This window comes from Amblyomma americanum, chromosome 6, assembly GCF_052857255.1.
Source record: "Amblyomma americanum isolate KBUSLIRL-KWMA chromosome 6, ASM5285725v1, whole genome shotgun sequence".
Taxonomy (NCBI): Eukaryota; Metazoa; Arthropoda; class Arachnida; order Ixodida; family Ixodidae; genus Amblyomma; species Amblyomma americanum.
The window spans coordinates 199,076,347-199,100,426 of NC_135502.1; the positions used below are offsets into that span (position 1 = coordinate 199,076,347).

Genomic DNA, 24,080 nt, shown 5'->3' on the forward strand with positions numbered 1-24,080 from the left:
TTGAAAGTGCATTTCCACCGTTGGGCAGTCCGAGTGTGCACTCTACGGACAGAATCGGATGATACTCTCTCAGCAGGTGCCGGTCGTATTCAATGAGGTCCACGCAAATTCAAATTTAGGACTACTACCATAGGCGACGCCTTTTACTCAGGTCGTAGACAGACGATACGAAGCCGGTATTTTCTATTCTCTGCAGCGCAAGACTTATTTCCCCGTAGAGCTGGATTCGTATAGGGCGGGGTGAGGTGACAAAAAATTCCTCTGCTCCTTCTACCAAGCGGATGTGCTCTTTACGTATGTTGCCCAGTCCTTGAAGCAAAGAAAGAGAAATCCTCTCATGGGCTCAGCTTCCTCGCGATGGCATTGATGAAGGTTAGCATCTAGAAGTCGGCAGGCTTGCTGAGTAAAGTACTGTCATTTTCCAGCGCATAGACTTCTTAGAGCTTCTTGCGTCTACAGCGCCGTAGAGCTGATGAGGAGCACATAAGAATAGAGGCTGATGTCGGAGCATGCAGACAGTCGCGGGTAGTAGGACAGATTCGTCGGTGCCCGATCCATTAAGGAATTTGAGAGTTCGGCCTTGCATCCCGTCCATAGTCTCTTATGCGTGTGTTCGTATCCCATTTCTTGGACCATGTTGAGCTGCAGAAAGCTACTGCACCAAACAAACTGCTAATACTCCACCAAATTGAGATTCTGTAGCGTGTAAATGCAGAGAACAGGATTGGTTTACTCGAACCAGCCGAAGTGACCACAGTCACGAGCTCGAGCCACTGAACACGACACACACCCAGGGAGCCTCGCGGGAGCGCACATCCAAACCATCTCGACGTATCCCCACAGAGTGGCCTACAACAAGGGCACTTTAAACTCACAAGGCAAGGTGTTAGTCGCCACCATCGAGCTCCAAAGTGAGTTACAGTAGTTATTTACCCGCAGTGAAAACAAAGTGAAGCGGTAATAAAAGCAGCCTAGTATTAAAGTTACAGCTATTTTAAATACTTCACAGTTCGCAACGATCGACAGAAAGTGATGGCACGGCAATGGTAGGCAATTGTCAAGCGCGCGGTGGCCGCGTCGCATCCTAACGTAGCCATAACAAACGGCCGGCAAGTTCTGTTTCTGGGCGTGTGCTTGCCGCTCAGCGGCGACGGACGAGGCACAGCCTCCGAAGAGCAGCTACGGGGGCATCGTGGGTGCCTTTGTGCGTGCGCAACGGTGCCACAGAACCAGTCGTACGCACTGACCGAGATGTCCAAGTTCGCGCCGGAGAGACTGGGCGCAGCCGAGGCAGGACGCTGGGCCCTGCGAGGCACACCGCCAGATCATCCGATCTCACCGCGGATTGCGATTGGGAGCGGCGGACGCCTCCGTGAAGACTGCCGGGTTCCGGAAACTAGCCGAGATGTCGCCTTCACAAGGAGAGAGCGACCAAGAGCCTGATGGTGAGAATGAACCTAAAGCGGGAAGAAAAGGCTCCAGAGGACGCGGTCGGGAGGCACAGGGAGAACGGGCTGAAACGCCGTGCAGAGAGGCCGCACCCTGACAGCAAAGCTGTTTCCGCAATTGAAGACAGTTGTAAATAAACACGGCACTGTATAATCTGAAGACTTCATGTGACCTGGCTGTCTAGCTAGGAGAAGAGAAAAGAGGAGATAGGAAGGAACCTGCTGACTGGCGCAGACGGTAAACCAGCCAATAGACACATCGAGACGTCATCAAAACGCCCATGACTGAGAAACAATTTCAGGCATTGAACGCCAAGCCAAGCCGTCTCCTACAGTGATGTAGGTTGGTGTCTTGTAGGTCCTTGTAGGTAAACCCTTCCGCTTGTATAGTGTGAGCGGGGAGGACGAGAACCGACGAGCAGGAGGTAGGCAGATGGAGCTGGGTGGGGGTGAACGCCAGGTAGCATACGTCAGAGAAGGCTCGTGTTGTCTTTAGCCGATGAAATCGCGTTTTAGAAACTGGAAATTTTGGAAGCAGAATTGGCAATGGAAAAATTTCGGTACGAGTGAGAGGTCGGGGAAGCGATGGCCGGTGTAAAACAAGATCCGCGCGTCCGGAGAATGCGGTGGGCATTGTGAAACATGTCGAGGTAGGCCAGAGAGCGGTGAAGGCATACCGCAGATTGGAAGGGCGACAGCGAGGTCGCAGTTGTGAGACAGGAGGTAGGCCGGAGTGCGGTAAAGCAGTGCGCTGGCTGAAAAGCTGGAATTGTGGCACGGCGGCCGCGATCAAAAAACAGCAGGCAGATGTCAACGAGTCAGAGCAGAGCTCTGGCAAATTGAAGGAAACTGATGCAGACAAGTTTGACAGTGGAAGTCTCTGCGCTGTAGCGAGCAGGCTAGCATCCGGTAAAGATGCGGTCATCGAGGCTGTCACACCTCTCCGGAGCGGTTGGAAGCGGCATCCGCAGTGTAAGAAGTGGTGACTGCACTGGAGGAGGATAGTGGCAACAAACAGAAGTGCGCAGACGCGGCTGCGGCTCTAACGGTCACCTCAATAGAGCAGACCAGTATCGCTGCTGCTGAAAGAGGGCACGGCACACATAAAGTGTTCCGGAAAGCGAAGATTCCAGGCGCGAGCAGACTGGCGGCGCTACGTCGGCGGATATTAGCGAACATGCGAGAATGCACGCTCATGATGAGTTCGCAGCTGAAATTTTGCCTGACAGTGGAGGCGAGATCGCGGGCCGACCGTGCGTGCAGGTGGCATCACGGGAGCCGCAGCAAAAGAAAATGACGCGACTGGCGAATAACACTGAGCGGAAAAGTCACCAGGGTGGCGGAAAGACTAAGCGAGCATTGAAGCGCAAGTTTCGCTTGGCAGAAAGGGCCATCGAGAGAACGCGTGGTCAGAATTGTAACTACTGTCCGGTGGTGTCCTGTCAGAAGCCGTACGAAAGGGGACGGCCAATTGCACTAGTCGTCAGGAGGTACGCGCCGTGGCAGATGGACAGTAAGGGCGATTGCATTGAACCGACTGACCGTCCTCCACCGCAGGGGGTTCAGAGCCCACCGTGGCGAATAGCAACGCCAACGCTGACAAGCTGCTGAGGCTTATAGCACTAGCCCCATTGGTAGCGGAAGTGGGGGGAAATGGGTAACGCTGTTGATTCGCTCTTCGTTTTAATGCTGTCCTATAACCCGGGGGAGGATCGCGGGACATCGGCCGCGCACTGGTGTGGTGTCAGGTGTGATGCGTTCCATGGAGGCATGCGTCACAGTGGCAGTTGAGGTGTCGGGCGGGCGGCCGCGTCGCATCCTAATGTAGCCAGAACAAACGGCCGGCGCCTTGTGTTTGTGTTTGTGTGTGTGGTTGCCGCTTAGCGACGACGGAGGAGAGACACCCCCCGAACATCAGCTATGGGGGCATCGTGGGTGCGTGCGTGCGCGCGGGCCGGTCCTGCGTGCCACAAAACTAGCCATGTGCACCAACCGAAGTGGCGGCAAGTTTGTGCTGGAGAGACGGCTCGCTGCCGAGGCAGGACGCTGGGCCCTGCGCGGCACGCCGCCTCGACTGGGTCTTATTTGGTCTGGCTGCGGTCTGCGCTTGGGAGCGGCAGACACCTGCGTGACGGGCGCCGAGTTCCGGGATGTTGCTTTCACAAGGAGAGAGCGACCAAGAGCCCGCTGGCGAGGAGGACCCCAAGGGGGAATAAAGTTTTTTGAAAGCAAAGAGCAAAAAACACAAAGACGACACAGAAGTGGACGGGAAAGGCGCTATAGAACTGTTACCAACTAGCCCAAGCCAACCTACTGTTGGGGAGAAAAGATTCGAGAGGATGCGGCCGGTGGGAGACCAAGGAAGAACGGTTTTGGACGCCGTGCATAGAGGGCGCACCATAACAGCAAAGCTGTTACCACAATTGTAGATAGTTCTTAATAAAATCGGCACTGCATAATCTGAAAACTTCATGTGGTCTGGATGTCTCGGGAGGAGAAGAGAAAATAGGGGAGGGAGGAAGAGTCCTGCCTGGCTCCAGGGCTGCGCACTTCATTTCTGAAGCATTAATTTACCTCAGAAATCAGACCGCCTTTTTCGTGTTCCTAGCTATTATCACTGCAGCACTCGTGCGACCCTTTTTTGCCTCGGTTGTGGAAAAGCAGGCCAAGTCGAAATCGAGCGAAAGTCGGCCGCACGAAAACAGAGTGGGTTTGTTTAGATCCGTTTACCAGAAAACCTGTGCAGCTGCCTCTTTGACTTCCGAATCATACGAGAAATATCGGAAGCTTTTTTTTGTTACAAGTCTTCAAATGCATCCGCTCTCGTTGTCTGACCATGACGGATTTATCAAGGCTACGCGAAAGGTCTCTACATACCACGTGATCATTTCCAAGAAAACTTACTTATCTGACAATTGTCGTTGATCCACATATGTATGGACCTTCATTCTACAGTTCAGTTGATAGCGCTTCGCACGTGTCTTTTTCATGTGCTCGTTTCTGAACACAGCCCACAGTTGCAAAATGAACTGAAACGAGGTGGCCCAATTCTTAGCACAATTTGGTTATTGAAGATTAAAGTATGGTTTAGTACTAATTTTTTAGCTGGACCACATTTTTTTATATTATTTCTTTGATGCTTAATGCGCACAAGGCTGCTTTTAAGGGCCCCTCAGATTCAAATGGGCATTTTTGAACCTGCATGAAAACGACCATGTGCCGCCAACCGATCTCTATAGAGTTAGATGTCTATTGAATCCATGGGCATTGAAACTGCCAGTGAGAGAGAGGAATTAATTACCAAGAGTGCTTTGCACCCAAACTTAATTTCAATTCCGTGCTTAACAGCACTCAAGGACATGATATTCATTGGAGTCAGGCACTTTGATAAATAATGAAATCAAAACAGCTGTTAGCTGCCAGATGCGTCCCATGGGAACGAAAGGGAAGTTTTTTTTTATTATTTCTGTCCAATATAATAGGTTTATATCCTGTTTGAATTGCTTCTCGCAGAAAAACAAATTAAGCAGGTTGAGTTGAATGAGGTAAAAAAACACATGCTTTTACAGCATGGTCGCGTATTCTTCACGAAAATACTGACGCTTCAGTGTAGGCGTAGCCAATCCTCACTTGATTTCTGCTTCTCGTTAGGAGCGGCAATTGCACGCCGTATATTCATGCTTAGTGATTGCCTGCATTGGCGTACCGTGTCGTTGTCAGTGACCACCATGGGGAACCGCCTGCTTCCCGGTATGCCGATCTCGTCGAAGATGCCGTACCGAAGCCGTGGCCAGAGATGCACGAATTCATGCTCTGCATTTGGATTGAAGGGCTGAGTGTTAGCCTTCCTGGGGTTCGCACCTTGAGAGAAGCAACCCAACGCGTAACTCAGCGCGCAACTCGAGGAAGAGGACGGGGCAAGTACACACGACTTTCAAATACATTCATACTTTCCGTGCGAACGGAATTCATGAACATGCAGCAAAATTCGTACAATGCATTAATTCGAAGGTAGGTTTACCAGGCTGAGTTTTTTTTTCTATCAACAAAAAGAAAGGGTCAAGGGGTCGCCATGTCTTTAAAGAATCAATGTTGCTTAAAGTCGCTTCCTTTCTCGTCCTTCGAGAATTTAATACTGTTCGTGACCTTCCCCTACACAAATCGCGATAAGCTCGCTGCAGAAACTCCCTCCGTAGAAATCATCAGCTTGAGTGTTAGCCCTGCACATGTCAGTGCAATTATGTAGCTCCGCGGCCAGACAAGCCACCATACACAGCGCCGCGTCTCTTTGTGTTGCAACAGAGGCAACACCAATGCATCATGTTGTTCTTATTTCTTTTCCCTTTCAATTTTGCTCCCATATTATTTCTCACTGATTATTTTTATTGCTATTAAACCTAACAGCCTTTGTTCACGTATAGTTGCAACGCTTTGTTTTATGTACTTGCTTTTTTGAATTCTGTTTTTGCCCTTCCTGCAATGATCCCGATTGGGATTGCAGTATTTCTAACTAAATAAATAAACATTAAATTTGCTAGGAAGTGACCGATGCACAAATTTGTACCTTGTTATCTATAATTATGGAGGCATAGAATGCAGGTGCAATAACAGGTGCAATGAAATAACCGCTCAGAGAGTATATGAAAACTGGCTACAGATCGAGCATTCCAATTTGGATTTCAATTCAAATTGAAACGTCGACCTCCAAGGTATCCCGAATGTTCGAAAAAAATCAACATTTTGGAACGCATTCAGACTTTACTTTCCTATTCGCGGCGGCGAGTAAGCGAGCATCACAGACAGCGATGTAGCAATATGGCGCAGGAAGCCGCCAATAGGCATACGCTAATAATTTGGTGTCAGGTGCAGCAGATGTTATGGGGCGCTTCAACGAATAGAGCGCAGAAAGTGCCTTAGATGTTAGATACAAAACATGTCTATTCCATTTTAAATCCCATGAGATCAAAATTCCTAAGTGCTTATAATCATCAACTTTATTTAGTTCCTGGTTCTCAATGCCATAAGTAAATATTAGAGGATTTTTTTCCTGGTTGCTGTCACAGACATAGTTTTATCTAAGGTAAGCGTCATCAGCCAGTATTTGCACCGTTCGGAAAATTGCACTAGTGAGTTGTTAACAATTATTTGATCTTCATAGTTACTAATTTCTTTGTAAATGATACAGTCGTCAGCGAACATACGGACCGTACAGTCGATGTTGTCTGCAATGTCATTTATCAAGATAAGAAAAAGTAATGGAGCTAATACTGCGCCTTGAGGCACGCCGGACACTACTTCAGCACATCCCGAACGTTTCCCTTCATATTCAACGAACTGGAATCGATTAGTGAGATAAGCCTGAAGCCATTGTGTTATTTTCCCAGAACAAAATAATATGTGTAGTTTATGAAACCTTTTTGAGTTTGATACTCTGTCGAATGTTTTGGATAGATCGAGAAATAAAATGTTTGCCCACGATTATCGATAGGTAAGGCGAGGTCATGAATGGTGTTAATTAATTGCGTTGTAGTTGACACGCCTTTACGAAAACCGTGTTGGCTGCTGCAAATGAAATTGATTACTTGCATGTAAGTCACGATATGTTTCAGAATAATGTGTTCAAGAATTTTGCAAGCTGCAGAAGTGATAGGAATGGGGCGATAATTAGAAGGGTCGTCATACTTTCCCCTCTTATGAACAGGAATTATTTTAGCTATTTTTCATTCCCGTGGTAATTCTCTAGTTTTATGTAATTTCTCATACACAAGCCTAAAGTATTTGCATATCCATATTGCATATCTTCTAAGGAAAGGAGCTGGAATAAAGTCTGGACCACTGGCCTTTTTGACATCAATGGCAAGCAACAAGGACAGGATGCCAGGTTCAGTTACTGTTGTTTCCTCTAGTTCTGAGGTTCCATCAGATATCAGTGGGTCTCTGTCGGGTAATATACCATTGTCAGCAATAAACACAGATTTAAAATAACGGTTAAACTATTCTGCTCTAAGTAGAGCTTGGCTATGAGGGACGCCGTAGTGAAGGGCTCCGGAAATTTCGACCACCTGGGGTTCTTTAACTTGCACTGACATCGCACAGTACACAGGCCTATAGAATGTTTCCTCCATTGAAATTCTACCGCTCGGCCGGGATCAAACCCGCGTCTTTCGGGCCAGCAGCCGAGCGCCATAACCAATCAGCCGCCACGGCGGCTTATATTTATACACGCTTGCATTGAGAGCAATTAAAAATGGAACTCGCGACATATCTTATCTCAGCGGTGTCGGATACCAATATGACGTACCAACTGCCTCAATGTTACGTGTAAGTGCACTTGATTTCGAGTACACTGAGCTGTCCCGTGGGTCAACAGCGGTCTTCTCTATGCCGTCTTGGCTTCTGCAGTAGAATTTGGCGGTTTCAAAGTAAGATTCGCACCCTGGTATACAAGACGGGCAATCTGCCAAGTTGTGGTTCAGGTGTATTTGACGGACTAATTCTGTCAGAAGTCACAGCTGCCGGCTGGGCCGAATAATTTCATCTCAGTGGTGGCGACAACACTGGCTCTACAAGGATAGCCTTTGGGCGGAAAGACATACGAAATTTCTTTAGTACTGTGCGTACCTTTCATTACCTGCGAGGGAAAATGCTCGTGCTCTGAAGTAAATCTGCCGATTCTCTGAGATCAGCGTGTAACAAAAAAAAACAGCGCTTGTCCCCTCTACATGCTCGTGCGTGTCTTTCGCGCAGTTTTGTATCAATATGAAATATCAATTAGCTCTACTTTCTAATTTGCCACCTATCGTTTTATTGGCAATATTATGAAGCATATATTTGTAGTATTGAGAAAAAAATCTGTACGACCATAACGTAAAAGACTTAGTTCATTTTACGCTTAATTAACTAATGTGCGTAAAGAAATCTTGATGCAAAGTAGAGGCTAGCTGGTTCTGCACCCTTCACTCGAAGAAAAAAAATGGAGCGAGAGGTTAGTCCTCTTGGAGAAGAATATGTCTGCCACAAGCAATAGTCCTTTTGGGTTTTAAGTTCGAAGGGTGTAATGGTTCATTGCCCAGTTCGGGGGTGCAGCAGGATGGAAATTTGACCGAGCTAGGTAGGTAACGAATATGCCGAAACACCACAAGCAACATACAGAAACAAAAAGAACAGGCCGAACTGCTAACTATCAAGTTAACATTTTTTTTTTCAGATGTGCAAAAAATAACCGAAAAGCGTAACATGCGCAGTCGAGGTCACGGTGCAAGAGCTTAAAAAAAAGATGCAAGTGATAAGGCATCGGGACTCAAAAAGCAGTGACAGAGGCAGAGAAGCTCTTTTCAGGCAGCCAAACTTTTCACCCACCAACATCAACTATGACTTAGGCATTTATCGGCATGCAGTTAATGAACATGCATTTTTCGGAATAAGAACATGCTCTTTTTTCTTTATTTACGCACAGCGCCAAGCGGCATTGCAGTGGAGGAGGGTATAGTAAAATAAAACATGACATAAACAGTGTCCGCCTCGAAAACAAGCTAAAATCTCACAGCACCACAAAAGCTAAATGTTCATTATAACATAGGAAAGAAAACATCATTGGACCTAACACAAGCAGTGTCTGAAGGCAGTTTGTTCCAATCGCCTATTGTTTTGGGGAAAAAAGACTAGAAATACATGAGTTTTCGAGGCAATCTCCGTACTTTGAAACTGTGATCTACCCGTTGAAAGATGAGGTGTTAGTATATATTCTCCCCTTCAATACCAACCGAACAATAACATATCGCGTATGAAAACTTCAGTCCCAACTCACGCCGACGGGTTTCCAAGTGCGCCCATTGCGGTCTTTCTTTGAAAGTATCGGCAGAAATATCTTTTCTGTAAATCCCTGACACAAACCAAGCAGCTAAATTGTGGACCCTTTCATTATTTGTGGCTCGCAGCACTGAAGGGTCTCAAATACATACATACATGCACATATTCTTTATTTCTCTAAAAGAGAAAGAGCCCCCTGGGCAAAAGGCTACTTCAGCGTAGCCTGATTGGGGGCGAGGCCCATTACAAGGCAGCACAGCATATACAGAATTCATAAACATAATAAAGCAAAGGGTGAATTTGGATAAGCCATGCAATTGCGAAGCGCAATAGAGACGAAACATGTAATTTGTTTACCAGCTAAATCAAAGTGAACATGGCACATTTTTTTCGGGCGCTAAATAAATATGCTGAGAGGAGAAATCATCGTTTGCATAAATGACGACTACTAGACTAAGCAGAAGTTATGTGCAAAAAATTACGCAAAAATATTCATCCTTAAGCATATTTTATCCGCTTCCACATTTGTGGACATAGTGCCTTAAACCTGATACATGAACGTAAACACTGCTACATTTCCTTGCCTTTTCTAACTGATCGTTAGACGTGAATAAATGTTTAGCTGTCACAATATACGCTTCAGGGAATTATTCTGTTGTTCATGACTTATAAAAGAGATAAAAGCAGTCGTTCCATGACGACAGGCAGAGGAAAATTCGATATTCCGAGCACCGAACGTGGCTCTTAGATGTGCAGCCTTCACGTCGGCACCGTTGTGTAATTAACGTGTTGTAAAGTTGCGGCCAATGGTTGCTTCCATCATAAGTAATGCTTCAAGTCCGACTGCATCGAAGCGTTCTCGAGTGATCTGAGCAGAGGTGGAAAGGAAGAGAGAAATAGCATCTTGCGGACTGCTATACACATGGTATTTGCAAAAATGAGAAGTTACTTTTAAAGGTAGTTGTTTGCTTAATTTATGTCAGAGACCCACGGCTAGAACAGCTAGGTCTACAGATTCTTAGTGCCCTACACGGCGTCACAGTTCTAGCAATTATTTGCTCAATAACAGCTGGAGATAAAGAATCAAACAAATTTAAGCTGTACCTATGACCATAATCACTCTTTAAAAACCAGAATTGTGGAACTTGAGGCGTTAATTAAAGGAAAAAGACAATCGTAGCTTTGCCAAGGTGTAAACAAGGGCATCTGAAAAAGCGACATTAGAGCTTCATGAGGCAGTTAATTATTAGTCGTTTTCTTTTTAAACTGTGCATAGAGAGTAGTGGGCGACATGACCGTGGCCATCATTTGTTGCTTGCGTAGCGTGGCTAACTAACGGCCCCTACGCATGCCTAGTCGCCTTATCCCCACCAGATCTATCCTGCACTGCTGAAGCTACGTGCAAGACGACAGAATAGCGCCCATGAGATTTGAATAGCCCCTATGTGGGCACGTCGGCTGGCTGCGTGTCAGCATCATGTCAAACCCGCTCGTATTTTACATGCAGATGTTCCTCCTTGTCTCGACACTGACGGCCAGCACACTGCAAGCATCAGCATGCTCGGTCATCGACGCACCGTCCCCTTACGGAGACTGCGCATACCAGCCACCCTGTCAAGCTTCTGTGTACCCGGTCATCCAAGCGCCCTTCTCCCGCGGAGCCTGCGCACAAGAACCACCGTGCTATGACGATCGCTGGGCGCTATCACGGCCAGCTTCATCGACATCAACAACTCCGGCTATAAAAAGAACGCTGCCTACAAGTTCCTTCAGTGGGCACGTCGGCTGGCTGCGTGTCAGCATCATGTCAAACCCGCTCGTATTTTACATGCAGGTCAGTAACACATTTTCTACTGTTAAAACAAGCGACCGATGTTTCATTCAGCTGACGCGCCCACATAGTGTCGCTATGGTCCTCCTTGATTTAAATGATTTTGTTTTATCTTTGTTGATGCTTTGCGGCGATGTAGAGCCCAACCCCGGGCCCCCGACTGAACAAATGCTAGCTGAACTACTCGAAGGCCAAAAGAACATCCAAATGCGCCTAAATGAAATTGAATCTAAACTAGAATTAGTAGAAGCCTCAGTAACAGCCATCAAGGAAATGAATGTAAAAATATGTAGCCTTCAGAAGACTATTCGAAATTTAGAAGGCAAACTGACTGATTTAGAAGACCGCTCAAGGCGGAACAACATCCTGGTTTATGGTATTCCCGAGAAAGACGAAGAAACACATGATGACCTAATTAAAAGTGTAGTCGAGGACGTATTTGATACCACGCTTGGTGTGCGAGTAACGTCCGCTGAATGAATACACAGGATAGGCCGGATTCAGCCAGACAAATCACGGCCAATTATAATAAAACTGATGGACCACCGTGAAAAAGTTGATGTACTGAAGAATTGCTTCAAGTTGAAAGGCAAAAAAATCTCAGTCTCGGAGGATTTTTCAGTGCCCACTAGGCAAAAGCGAAAGCAATTATGGGACAGCACAAGCGAAATTAGAGCAAGTGGAGAGAAAGTTAAGCTGCTCTACGACAAAATCAAGATAAATAATGAGCTGTTTCAATGGGACGAGGACAGCAATAGAAGGGTTCCTGTTGGCAAACAAGCAAGCAGGCATAGCCATCAAAGCTGAACCGAAACTTGCAATAAAAAGCCTCTTCGATGCATCAACCTTAATGCTCGGAGAATCATAAATAAATCCGAAGACCTGGAGAGCATAATATCAGCGTACAAACCGCACATAATAATTGTAACAGAAACTTGGTTAAACTCTAGCATTCGCGACGACGAGATTACACCGCCAGGTTACAGTATGTTTCGAAAAGACAGGAATTCCCGAGGGGGTGGTGTGGCAATTATATTTCAAGAAGCGCTAAATGTAACACGTCTACCTGACATACCTGCGATTGAATGTGTTATCGCGAAAGTACATCTAAAAGAATTAAACTTCATCGTAGGGCAGATTCTACAGGCCCCCAAATAGCGATAGTACGTTTTTTGATGAACTAAACGAATTTTTATGTTCTACCAAAAGTCTTTCTTCAAACATGTTACTTGGCGGTGACTTCAATATTCCTTCTATTTGCTGGGACGGCCCATTTCCTGATCCCCTGTCTGGGGCAGCTGAACCACTTGTTGACCTAATAATTTTGCACGGCTTAACACAACTGGTAAAGCAACCAACCCGCATCCTGAACGACACTCGTTCGATATTATATCTTTTCCTGGTCAGCAGTAGCCTACTTCAGCGTGATCCAAAAATACTTGTTACTGAGGGCATATCTGACCACAAAATGATATGCTTAACCTTGGAACTCAAATATGTGACAAAAAACAAAAAGGAAGAACGTTTGGTGCCAATCTTTTCACGTGCTAGTGACGTCGACATATTAGATGCCTTAGATAGTTCATTCTCTAACTTTGTCCTTCTTGCTGAATCAACTGAATGCTGCGTGGACGACCTGTGGTGCTTTTTCAAAGAACTTGTTCTGAGGTGCATCAAACGCTTCATTCCCGTGCGGCTGAAGAGAACGCAGCAAATGAATCCCTGGAAAACAAAAGAAATTGTACGCCTGGGAAGAAAAGCCAAAAAAATTAGAAAGCAGCATCGCAGGTGCCCTTCGGCAGCTAATGCAGATAAGCTTTGCACATTACGTTTGCAGTTGAAAGACAGTATCAGTAAAGCCAAAAAACACTTCTACACTGTTTCTATGAAGAATTTTCTCCTTTTTTCCCCGGCGAAGTTTTGGCGCCACTTCTCTTCAAAAAAGGAGCCCTTGCCCAGTTTTTGCATAAATAATGAAACAGTGACCGATAAAGCATTGACAGCAGTGTCATTTAATGAGTTGTTTTGCTCTGTGTTTACAAACGACGATGGTATAAGACCAAGTTTCAACCTACCCGCTAATTTTCCTCCTATCGATAATGTCTGCATATCAGAAGAAGGCGTTCTGTCATTATTGCTTAACTTAGATACTAAAAAATCCCCGGCAATTGATGGCATACCAAACGCCTTCCTTGTAAGGTATGCCGAATGGTGTTCAATATACTTGTGTTTATTACTTAGCAAATCCTTGTCGCGAGCTGAGTTACCAAATGATTGGAAATATGCCAAGATTACACCAATACCCAAAACAGGAGACCGCTCATTAATTACTTCTTAAAGGCCCATCTCACTACTCTGCACATGCGCTAAGACATTCGAGCATATTATCTTCAAGCACATTATGACGTTTGTCGAAAATAACATCATAGATTATAGGCAGCACGGGTTCCGTAAAGGGCTATCGACTGCAACGCAGCTAGTCAAAACTGTTCACGACATCGCAGCAGTTCTAGATAGGCAAGGCCAAGTTGATATGATTTTCTTAGACTTCGAAAAGGCATTTGACCGCGTGTGTCACCAAAAGTTGCTTCTAAAATTAAAACCGATATTAAAAAATGACTCACTGCTACAATGGATAGAGGCATATCTTTCATCAAAAAAACAAAGCGTGTTCATTGATGGAGTGTGTTCAAGGCCGGCACTTGTTCGTTCCGGCATCCCACAGGGATCTGTTCTCGACCCGTTATTTTTTCTTATCTTTATTAACGACTTAGTAACGAATATACCGGTGAAAATCAGGTTGTTTGCAGACGGCTGAGTCTTTTATAATGAAATTAACAGCGCGAGAGACCAGGCCGTATTAAATTCTTCACTTACCGCTATCGAAACATGGTGCTTGACATGGCAAATGAAGATAAATACAAAGAAAACAGTAGCAATGACAGTCACCAGGAAACGGCAACCATTACTCTTTAAATACTGCATCAATGGACAGGTTCCCTCTTCTGTACTAAGTTACAAATACTTAGGTGTAATTCTTACATCCGACCTCAGATGGAATGAACACGTAACCTACATCACAAAAAAGTCCATGCAGAAACTGGGATATCTGAGAAGATGTTTGCGACAGTCAACACGAGAAATAAAACTTCTAGCGTATAAAACCTACTTTAGACCAATCCTTGAATATTGCTGTATTGTATGGGATCCATGGACCCAGCAAAATATCAATAAGTTGGAGAGCATCCAAAGAAAATCCGTAAGATTTATATTCTGTTCCTATAGCTGGCGCACTTCACCAAGCATACTTGTTAAACAGGCTGGCTTAGACCCACTACGAATCAGACGCTATCGGGAAAGGTTGAAGATCATGTATTTACTGTACCATGACAAACTAGGAGTAGAAAAGAATAAGTACATTGAACCAGTCACTAGACGCCCAACGCGATCGCATCACTCAAAAAAATTAAAGGAATATTGTAGTAAAACCGATGGTTTCAAAAATTCATATTTCCCACGAACGGTCCGAGATTGGAACTTGCTGTCTCCAAACACAGTGGAAAGTCGATCGGCCGAGTCATTCTGCAGCGCTCTAAAGAAAAACGTAGGTATGTAAATATTTTATTGGAAACAGATGAAGTATAACCTGTCTTATTTCTTTGCTGTCATTTTCCCTATCACAGCGATGGTCTACAATTAGCATTCATGTGTGTACATTTTTTTTTACTTTTTTATGCGAAAACTGTGCTAAAAATGTTTTGCAGTGCTTTTTATGCGGTGTTATGTTTGTTTCTATCTTATTTCCCACTCCTGCCAAGGGCCTCAAATAAGGCTGGCAGTATCTTCGAAATAAATAAATAAATAAATAAATAAATAAATAAATAAATAAATAAATAAATACACATTTGCAGTGGTGAAGGGCTTCCCTGGCGCACTAGTGTTTGTCTGCCTCTTCATTTTGGTAGACCTGTAACTCAGTGGCTATGGTGTTGGGCTGCTGACCTGGAAGACGTTGGGTCAATTCTGGTTGCGGCAGTCACATTTCGATGCAGGCAAAATGCTAGAGGTCCATGTACTCTATAATGTCTGTGCGATAATGTGCACTGACATTGCACAGTACACGGGGTCCAGGTGGTCGAAATTGTCCGTAGCCATGCAATACAGCGTCCCTAATAATCTGAGTCACTCTGGGACGTTAAACCTCATAAGTCAAACCGCAAATGGACTGTTTTGAGGAAAAATGCCTCATCAAAAGACGAGCTGCATAAATCAAACTGCTGCTTTTTTTGAGTGTACTAAAATCTATTGCAAACCGCTGTGCTAGCATAGCTCCACAGTTTCAGAAGCTTATTAGGCATATTGCAGCGAAGTGCTGACATGTATGCATTTGCCTCCTCAGTGCGTATGCGGTAATGTTTTTGTTTTGCATTTTGCGCAGGACAAGTGTTGTAGTGAAGGCTTCATGGGCTTAATGCTCCTGCTCACTGCATTGATGAAGTGGCGGGTACATCTGGGCCAACATACAATAAATGCTGTTGCATGGCCTTCCTGTCCTCGTTACCACTTTAACCAGGTGAGCCTTGTGTGAAATCTGTGCCGAGCTGCAACGGTATGCTACCATAATTGGTTTCTGCTCCCAGGTCTGCTGTGCTGTGCAACCCTTTCATTTGGTGGCACATCACCAGTGGAGCTCATGGTAGCTGACCTTGCTTAGCTTGCCTACATTTTACATGTATAAGCATTCTTTTCTGCTAGCATCTGACACACCTCGAATCACTTTTCCAAGAAAATACTCAGCAGCTTCTGTACATGGTTCCTGGCTCTTTCTGGTGACATCATCAGGAACCAGGGACTATGGGCACCAGCTTAAGGTTCAGTTAAGCCAACCATTATGTCATTATGAAATGTCTCTCCTGTTTAACTACTGTAATTTGCACATCCATATACTTCCCACCCACAGAATTTCTAGAAACACAAAGCAACAAAGGTCAGTCTTGTCAAACTCGTGCAAAAATGCAGTAGCCTAAGGGGACATCAGCCAATTAAGAGAAGTGTTTACAGAGCACTCCTATTACATTTGAAGTGGTCAAACAAGCATTTTACATCAAAATTTATAGCGTTTAAATGAATGTAGAAGGAATAAGTATACAGACATTAAAATTTAGGTGGGTGGTATAACTTTTATATCATGCATGTTTTCTTACTGACACTGCTATCACTATACAATGACGCTGTCTTACCTGATAACCCCAAAGGAAGCTGAGTGGCACTTCATGTACTGAATGTCAACAGTTTCAAATCCAGTGTGACAGGAGTACAAATGCATTTATGTATTCAACAAGTCACGGAGCACAGCCAGTTGCAACAATGTTATCTTCACGTTGCCGCGGAAAAACAGATCACACAGGAAATTGTGAAATAGCACACATTTTTCAACACATAAAACATGACATTAAAAGTAGTAGATGAATGAGGTATAAAAAAGAGTGAAACTGATTATGATGAAAAGATTTGGGGCAAAAAGTGCACCTAAATCAGATTATCTATATCGACGGTAGAAAGTGAAGTGGCACAGTATATCACACATTTTGCGCGGCAAGAATGCGATGTTCGCGGCTAACAAAGAAGCCATCGCCTCGTGCTTTCAACCCCAACCTCTTACGAACGAATGATATATGATCCTGCTGCATTGCCCACAAGTAATTTTCAAGCAGTGTACAACTCACCTTCATAGGCAACCACCATTGGCATTCACACCAAGCCTTCTTTCATCCAAAGTCGGCGCAGTATGGCATTCCAGCGTTCCAGAAAAGCTTCAGGCACTTCCTGCGTCTTTCGAATTGCTCAAGGGCCACACCACTTTTGTCCGCAGACCAAACAAAACTATGCTTTGGTGATAACAAAGATCTAAAGCAGCACCACGCTACACAACAAAATGGCAACGGCGCAACGGCGCAAATGCGCCGCAAAGTTGACTATTGGATTGGACTGGACCGGCCGCAAACTGACATATATAATGACGATGAGAGGAATATTTGGCGGCAGTTTTGAATTTACGAGCGCTCTCAATTGCAAGTTTAACGAACAAAGTGGACATGATGTCGCACAATTTCGATAATTTGTAGAGGTATTATAAACTTAGAGTTAGTAACTGAGATGCTTCAAAATTGTGGCACACCTGCTTCCACCCATAAATTATTTTAGGTCATTGGCGGCCCTTGCACTACAGAAAGAATTGTGGAATCGGTCCAATTTACAAACCTATTCGTGTCCAAACCTGTTGCTGATGCAAAAAAATTTCATGGAAGCAAATATGCAGTTTGAATTAATGCGATTCCGAGCTCACTTGCCCATAAAATTCACAATATTTATTTCCGGGATAAGTCTTTCTCGATAAAAAGAATACAAAATATACATACACGAAAGGTGGAAATTTTCTGTGCGGAAAATAAAAAAACCTCCATACACATATCCTGGGAAAATACTCAGCCGTACATACCTCGGACTTACGCATTGCCGATCATGCGGATATAAAAAACCGGACACTGTTCATACGTCCGATGAACGTACGGATAAATATATCCAAAACCGAATGCTGTTCGTACGTCCGACGGACGTCCAATCTCGTTACAGGAAGCCCGGATCTAGTTCGGACGTCCGACGGATATCTGTGGTTGCTTGTGGAGGAAGACGATGAAATGGCTGTAGAGCCGAACGCCGTCCCTTCGCCTCTTGAGTTTTTTCCCTTATTTACCACATTATAATGGAAGCACTGTTTCTTTTTTGATGATGGTGATGGGAGGGGACGCTGTTGGACTTCAGTCCGGTCGGTCAGCCGCTGCCGCCCAGAGGAAACGTCTTGGCCTCCCGAATGACGGAAGCAGCCAGGCCACCGTGGTGTACTCGGCCGCCAGTGATGACTCTTCGGCTGACGACAGCATCATCAGAGTCGTAAGCAAGAAGGCCAAACGGAGACTGCGCAAAGGTCAGGACTCGTCGTCGAGTACGTCCACGATCACTACGGAGAGAGGATCATCGGCACATACTGTCCTATTTGTGCCAGATTCTCCCACCGACAATTTCAACCACATCAATAGGCAAGCCACATCTACGTTTCTGGAAGCCCGCGTCCCGGGAGCAATTAAAGATGTGAGGGTGAATCGTTTCAGGAATGTCGTCGTTATTGATGTCATGAATCGGAACGCGCTTGAGAGTTTGAGCAACATCAGAACGCTCGGCGGCATCAGCGTTCGTTCCCACGTCCTTCTAGGCAGTGGCGCTACGGCAGGCGTCCTTTACGACGTCGACGTAGCAATCCGCGACTTTTTATCTGCCCATTTTGATTCAACCAGCTACCGACGGTGAAGTCATAGTGCAAGCATAGCGTCTTGGAAGGACAAAGTGCATCAAGTTGACCTTTCAAGGGGACTGCATTCCAACGTACGGGCAGGATGGGCACTTTCGGCATGCAGTTAGGCCTTTCGTCCCGAAGCCTCTACAGTGCCGGAAATGCATGAAGATAGGACACGTGAGTAGTGTGTGCAATTTCCCCATCGTGTGCCCACGGTGTACTCAGCCACACAGCAGCGATACTTGCCGGGTAACTGTCCTTAACTGTGCCAATTGCCGCGGCGCTCATGACGCCACCTCAAAAGATTGTCCTCGTCCGAAAACAGAAAGGGCGATACTCAAACAAATGACAAGAGACAATTCCGCACACAGAGAATCTGCCGCTAAGGTGCGACGACGTCGTCGCCCTCGTCACATGCCTTCTAAGAGTGTCGCGAGCATTGGAAAGGATCGTACACGAATTTCCGCAACTTGCCCTCCCCCTCCGTATACTACTATAAGGATTGGGAGCAATATGACCGGCAAGACACAGACGGTTGTCGCAGACGGGCCTTGGCCATCCCTGACTGAGCTACACACACCCGCAGTGACCAAGCAGGTATTGCGTACTCAGAGTCCCGAGCCCATTGCTAATCAAGCAAAAGTCACAACTACGGTCCAAGATCGGGACCGGCAAGTGACTTGGCAATCGCTCCCGAAGCACCCAGCACCCAGTTCGTTGAGCCTACTGCTGGTCGGGTAGTAGGTCGGAAACCGGAGCAGGTCGCAGACGAATGCTAAAGCCAATCGTGAATGCCGTCCGTGTGCTGCTCTCCAGCATGCACATGCCAGACGCACAGAATACACTGCAGATGCTGGATTTGCTGAATCCAGTGCTTGCAGCTCTCTAATAGCTGGCAAAACGCATCCTCCAGCCTCATCCTTCCGATAAGTCCGATACTTACGTTGTAATCAACATTATCAGTCTCAACAGCAAGCAGCCTTTGTTGGCACTGAAACGTCTGCGCTGCCTTGTGATGCAGGGCCCTCGATCTGTTCCACTCAGGTTGCAGCAGTCGGCAGCCCTCAAGGTGTGCAGGCTACAGCTGTGGCGGCCTGTGACTTACAGTGCTTGTGTCATTACCTGTCGTGCTTGCTACGGACCGCATTCCTCTACTTCTTGTTCTTTTAGGCCTCCCTCATCCCTATCCCACAGTGCAGGGTGGCCAGCCGGAACATTTTACTGGTTAACCTCTCTGCCTTTCCTCTACAACTTCTCTCTCTCTCTCTATCTCTCTCTCTTTCTCTGTGTGTGGTTGCTTGGGTAAAAGTTGTTCACCAGTACTGCAAACGTGGGCATAAAGTATCGCTCAGTTGCAGGCCAGTCGCTGGCTGCTTGATTTTCCAGCCTTCCGAGTGCAAGTCGCAAGCTGCTGAGCTAATCAGTGAGTGAGCCCCGAAAAAGTACACCCTTATATGGAGGCAGCTTGTGACATCAGTTCACAGAACTCCTCACCCAATCCGTAGCGTCGCGGTGTATAACGCCACGCCACCTCACCAATATCCGGGTTCTTGTTCCACCGGGAAATTAAAGCGTAGGCGCGAGGCAGCGCCCAATGCGCGCGACGTTTCTGGGCGTCCTTGTTCAAATCGGTTCAAACACGCCGAACCCCGCATTTCAACGTCGACTGCATACGCTGTTCTCTATATTTAGCGACATTTTCGTGTCACCGTCATGAAATTTTCAGCGAAGGCAGTGAACGACGTCGTAAAGTAGTTTTTTGCTATTTTATGATAAGCAGCACGTCACTCCCGCTAAAAAAATTCTCTGCCAACACTGAATCAGTATTGGACTTCAGAGCGTTACCAACGGGAGCTTCAAGAGTTTAGATCGGGGTGCTCAGCAAACGTGGAGAAGACAAAATACAAACATCTGAGGGTGTTTCGTTTCGGAAACATTCCTTGGACGGACGGCCGGACGGACGGATGCATGGATGCATGGATGGATAGATGGATGGATGGATGGATGGATGATTGATGGATGATGGATGGATGGATGGATGCATGGTTAAGGCTGAACATTTAAATGGGTGGTGGCTCAAGCCACCTCATCATCATCATCATCATCATCAGCCTTACTACACCCACTGCAGGGTAAAGGCCTCTCCCATGTCTATCCAATTAACCTTATCCTTTGCCAGCTGCATCCACCCGATGCCTGCAAACTTCTTAATCTCATCCGCCCACCTAACCTTCTGCCGCCCCCTGCTACGCTTACTTTCTCTTGGAATCCACTCCGTTACCCTTAAGGACCAGCGGTTATCTTGCCTTCGCATTACATGCCCTGCCCAAGCCCATTTCTTTCTCTTGATTTCGACTAGGATGTCAATAACCCGTGTTTGTTCCCTCACCCACTCTGCCCCCTTCTGGTCTCTTAACGTTACACCTATCATTTTTCTCCACGGCTCGCTGCGTTGTCCTTAACTTAAGCTGAACTCTTTTCGTTAGCCTCCACGTTTCTGCCCCGTAGGAGAGTGCCGGTAAGATTAAGCTGTTGTACACTTTCCTCTTGAGGGAAATTGGAAAACTGCGAGAATTTGCCACATGCGCTCCACCCCATTCTTATCCTTCTAGTTATCTCCCTCTCATGATCCGGATCAGCTGTCACTACCTGCCCTAAGTAGACGTATTCTGTCACAACTTCTAGGCTCTCGCTGCCATTTGTGAACTGTTGTTCCTTTGCTAGACTGTTGAACATTAATTTTGTTTTCACTACGTTTATTTTTAGACCCAGTGTTCTGCTCTGCCTGTCTAACTCATTGATCATGCTTTTGCAATTCATCTCCCTATTGCCTCAGCAAGGCAATGTCATCAGCGGATCGCAGGTTATTCAGGTATTCTCCATTAACTCTTATCCCCAGCTGTTCCCAATTCAGGCCTTGGAATACCTCCTGTAAACAGGCGGTGAATAGCATTGGCGAGATTGTGTCTGCCTGCCTGACGACTTTCCTTATTGTAATTTTATTGCTGACTTTACGGAGGACTATAGTAGCTGTGCAGTTGCTATATATATATATATATATATATATATATATATATATATATATATATATATATATATATATATATATATATATATATATATATCTTCCAGTATTTTGACATAAGGCTCTTTTACCCCCTGATTAGGCAATGCCTGTATGACTGCTGAGGTTTCCACTGAGTCGAATGCTTTCTCGTAATCAATGAAAGCTATATATAGAGGTTGGTTATATTCTGCGAATTTCTCTATCACCTGATTGATAGTGTGAATATGATCTATTGTGGAATATCCTTTACGAAAGCCTGCCTGATCAATTGGTTGATTAAAGTCTAACGTTGCCCTGACTCTATTAGAGATTTCCTTAGTAAATACTTTGTAGGCAACGGATATTAAGCTGATCGGCCTGTAATTTTTCAAGCCCTTGGCGTCTCCCTTCTTATGAATTAAAATAATGTTTGCATTCTTCCAAGTTCCTGGTACAGTCGAGGTCATAAAGCATTGCGTATACAGGGTGGCTAGTTTTTCTAGCACGATGTCCCCTCCATCCTTCAACAGATCTGCTTTTATCTGATCCGCCCCAGCTGCTTTTCCCCTTTTCATTGCTTCTAAGGCTCTCTTTACTTCATCTTTCGTTACTGGCGGGATGACGCATTGCTGCGCACTGCTGTCTTTCTCATTAACGCTCTGATAACATTGGCTACTGTACTGGTCTGTGTAGAACTCTTCGGCTACGTTAACTATCTTATCCATATTGCTAATGACATTGCCCTGCTTGTCTCTTAATGCATACATCTGGTTTTTACCTATGCCTAGTTTCCTCTTCACTGCTTTTAGGCTACCTCCGTTCTTTAGAGCATGCTCGGGTCTCTCCATATTAAACTTCCTTATGTCGCCTACCTTGCGCTTATTTATTAACTTTGATAGCTCTGTTAGTTCTATTCTGTCGGTAGGGTTAGACGCCCTCATGCTTTGCCGCTTCTTAATCAGATCTTTTGTCACCTGCGATATCTTCCCGGTATCCTGTCGAACTGTCATACCGCCTACGTCTACTGCGCACTCCGTAATTATTGATGTCAGATTATCGTGCATTGAATGAACATCAAGATCGTCTTCCTCAGTTAAAGCCGAATATCTGTTTTGCAGCGCTATCCTAAACTCCTGTGCTTTCCCTCTTACGGCTAACTCGTTAATGGTCTTCTTCTTCAATAGCTTCTTCCGTTCCCTCTTCAAGACAAAGCTAATTCAAGACCTTACCATTCTGTGGTCGCTACAACGCACCTTTCCGAGGATGGCCACATCCTCAATGATGCCAGGTTTAGCGCATAGTATGAAGTCGATTTCAGTTTTAGTTTCACCATTGGGGCTCTTCCAGGTCCAATTCCTGTTTTCTCGTTTGCGGAAGAAGGTATTCATGATCCGTAAATTATTTCTATCCGCGAATTTTACTAAGAACTCTCCCCTGCTATTTCTAGAGCCTATCCCATAGTCACCTACCGCGTGGTCGTCAACCTGCTTCTTGCCCACCTTCGCATTGAAGTCGCCCATCAGTACAGTGTACTGCGATTTTACTTTATTCATTGCCGATTTTACGTCCTCATAAAACTTTAAACGGTCTGGTCATCATGGCTGGATGTGGGTGCGTAGGCCTGCACCACTTTCAGCGTGTACCTCCTATTCAGCCTAATTGCTATTGCTGCTACCCTCTAGTTAATACTATAGAGCTCCTCTACGTTGCCAGCTATATCCTTATTAATGAGGAATCCCACACCTAGTTCTCCTCTATCCTCTAATCCGCGATAGCACATTATGTGTCCGTTTGAGTGCCGTATATGCCTCACCTGTCCTCCTAACTTCGCTAAGCCCTATCACATCCCATTTAATTCCCACTAGTTCCTCGAACAGCACTGCTAGCCTAGCCTCACTAGATAAAGTTCTAGCGTTAAACGTTGCCAGGTTCAGATTCCAATGGCGGCCTGTCCAGAGCCAGAGATTCTTGGCACCCTCAGCTGCGTGTCACAGGTCTGACCGCCGCCGTGGTCAGTTGCTCCGCAGCCGCTGGGGACTGAGAGCCGAGGGTTCATTGGTTTGATCATAAAAGGTTGTGGCCAAGTATTACACCAGGGTGGCTAAATCCTGCTCTGGTGAGAGTGCGTTGTCGGTTCTGGTCACCGAGTTCAGGCCGCACTCCAGGCCTGGTTATGCAATTCCATCGACACGAGGATTTTTTTTGAAACCCGGTGGAGAATTGCGTGGCACCAGGATTTGAACCCCGGTCCTCTTGCACGCGAGGCACATGTTCTACCTCTACGCCACCGCTGCAATCCAAGTAACCCACCTAGCCATGACTTATGAAATTTTACTCTGGTCTTGATTTTTAGCCACCAATCAGATAATCTTCGCTTGGTTACTTCTACCCTCTTAAAATTTACTCTCCGTTCACTGACCTTAAACCCCAATACGTTGGATAAATCAGCCCCGCTACTTTCCACTGTAGGGTGAAGCCCTTTACAGAAAAGTAAAAGTGTTAAGCCGTTTCCTCCTCCTTTCCGCACGCAACGCACAGCGTGTCTATATCGTGGTACCTGACCCTATTGTCTTAGTCCGCAAAAGTCCCGCCCTG

At 45.8% G+C, this 24,080-nt stretch overlaps 1 protein-coding gene across 1 annotated transcript in view; it reads right to left on the reverse strand.

The window, feature by feature from the left end:
* LOC144095163 (calcium-activated chloride channel regulator 4-like) overlaps window positions 1–24,080 on the reverse strand; it is a 601,494-nt gene that overhangs the window by 389,414 nt on the left and 188,000 nt on the right. The window contains exon 5 of the mRNA XM_077628955.1: window positions 5,155–5,261. Coding sequence (XP_077485081.1) covers window positions 5,155–5,261 — 107 coding nt within the window. The remainder of the gene's footprint in view (window positions 1–5,154; window positions 5,262–24,080) is intronic.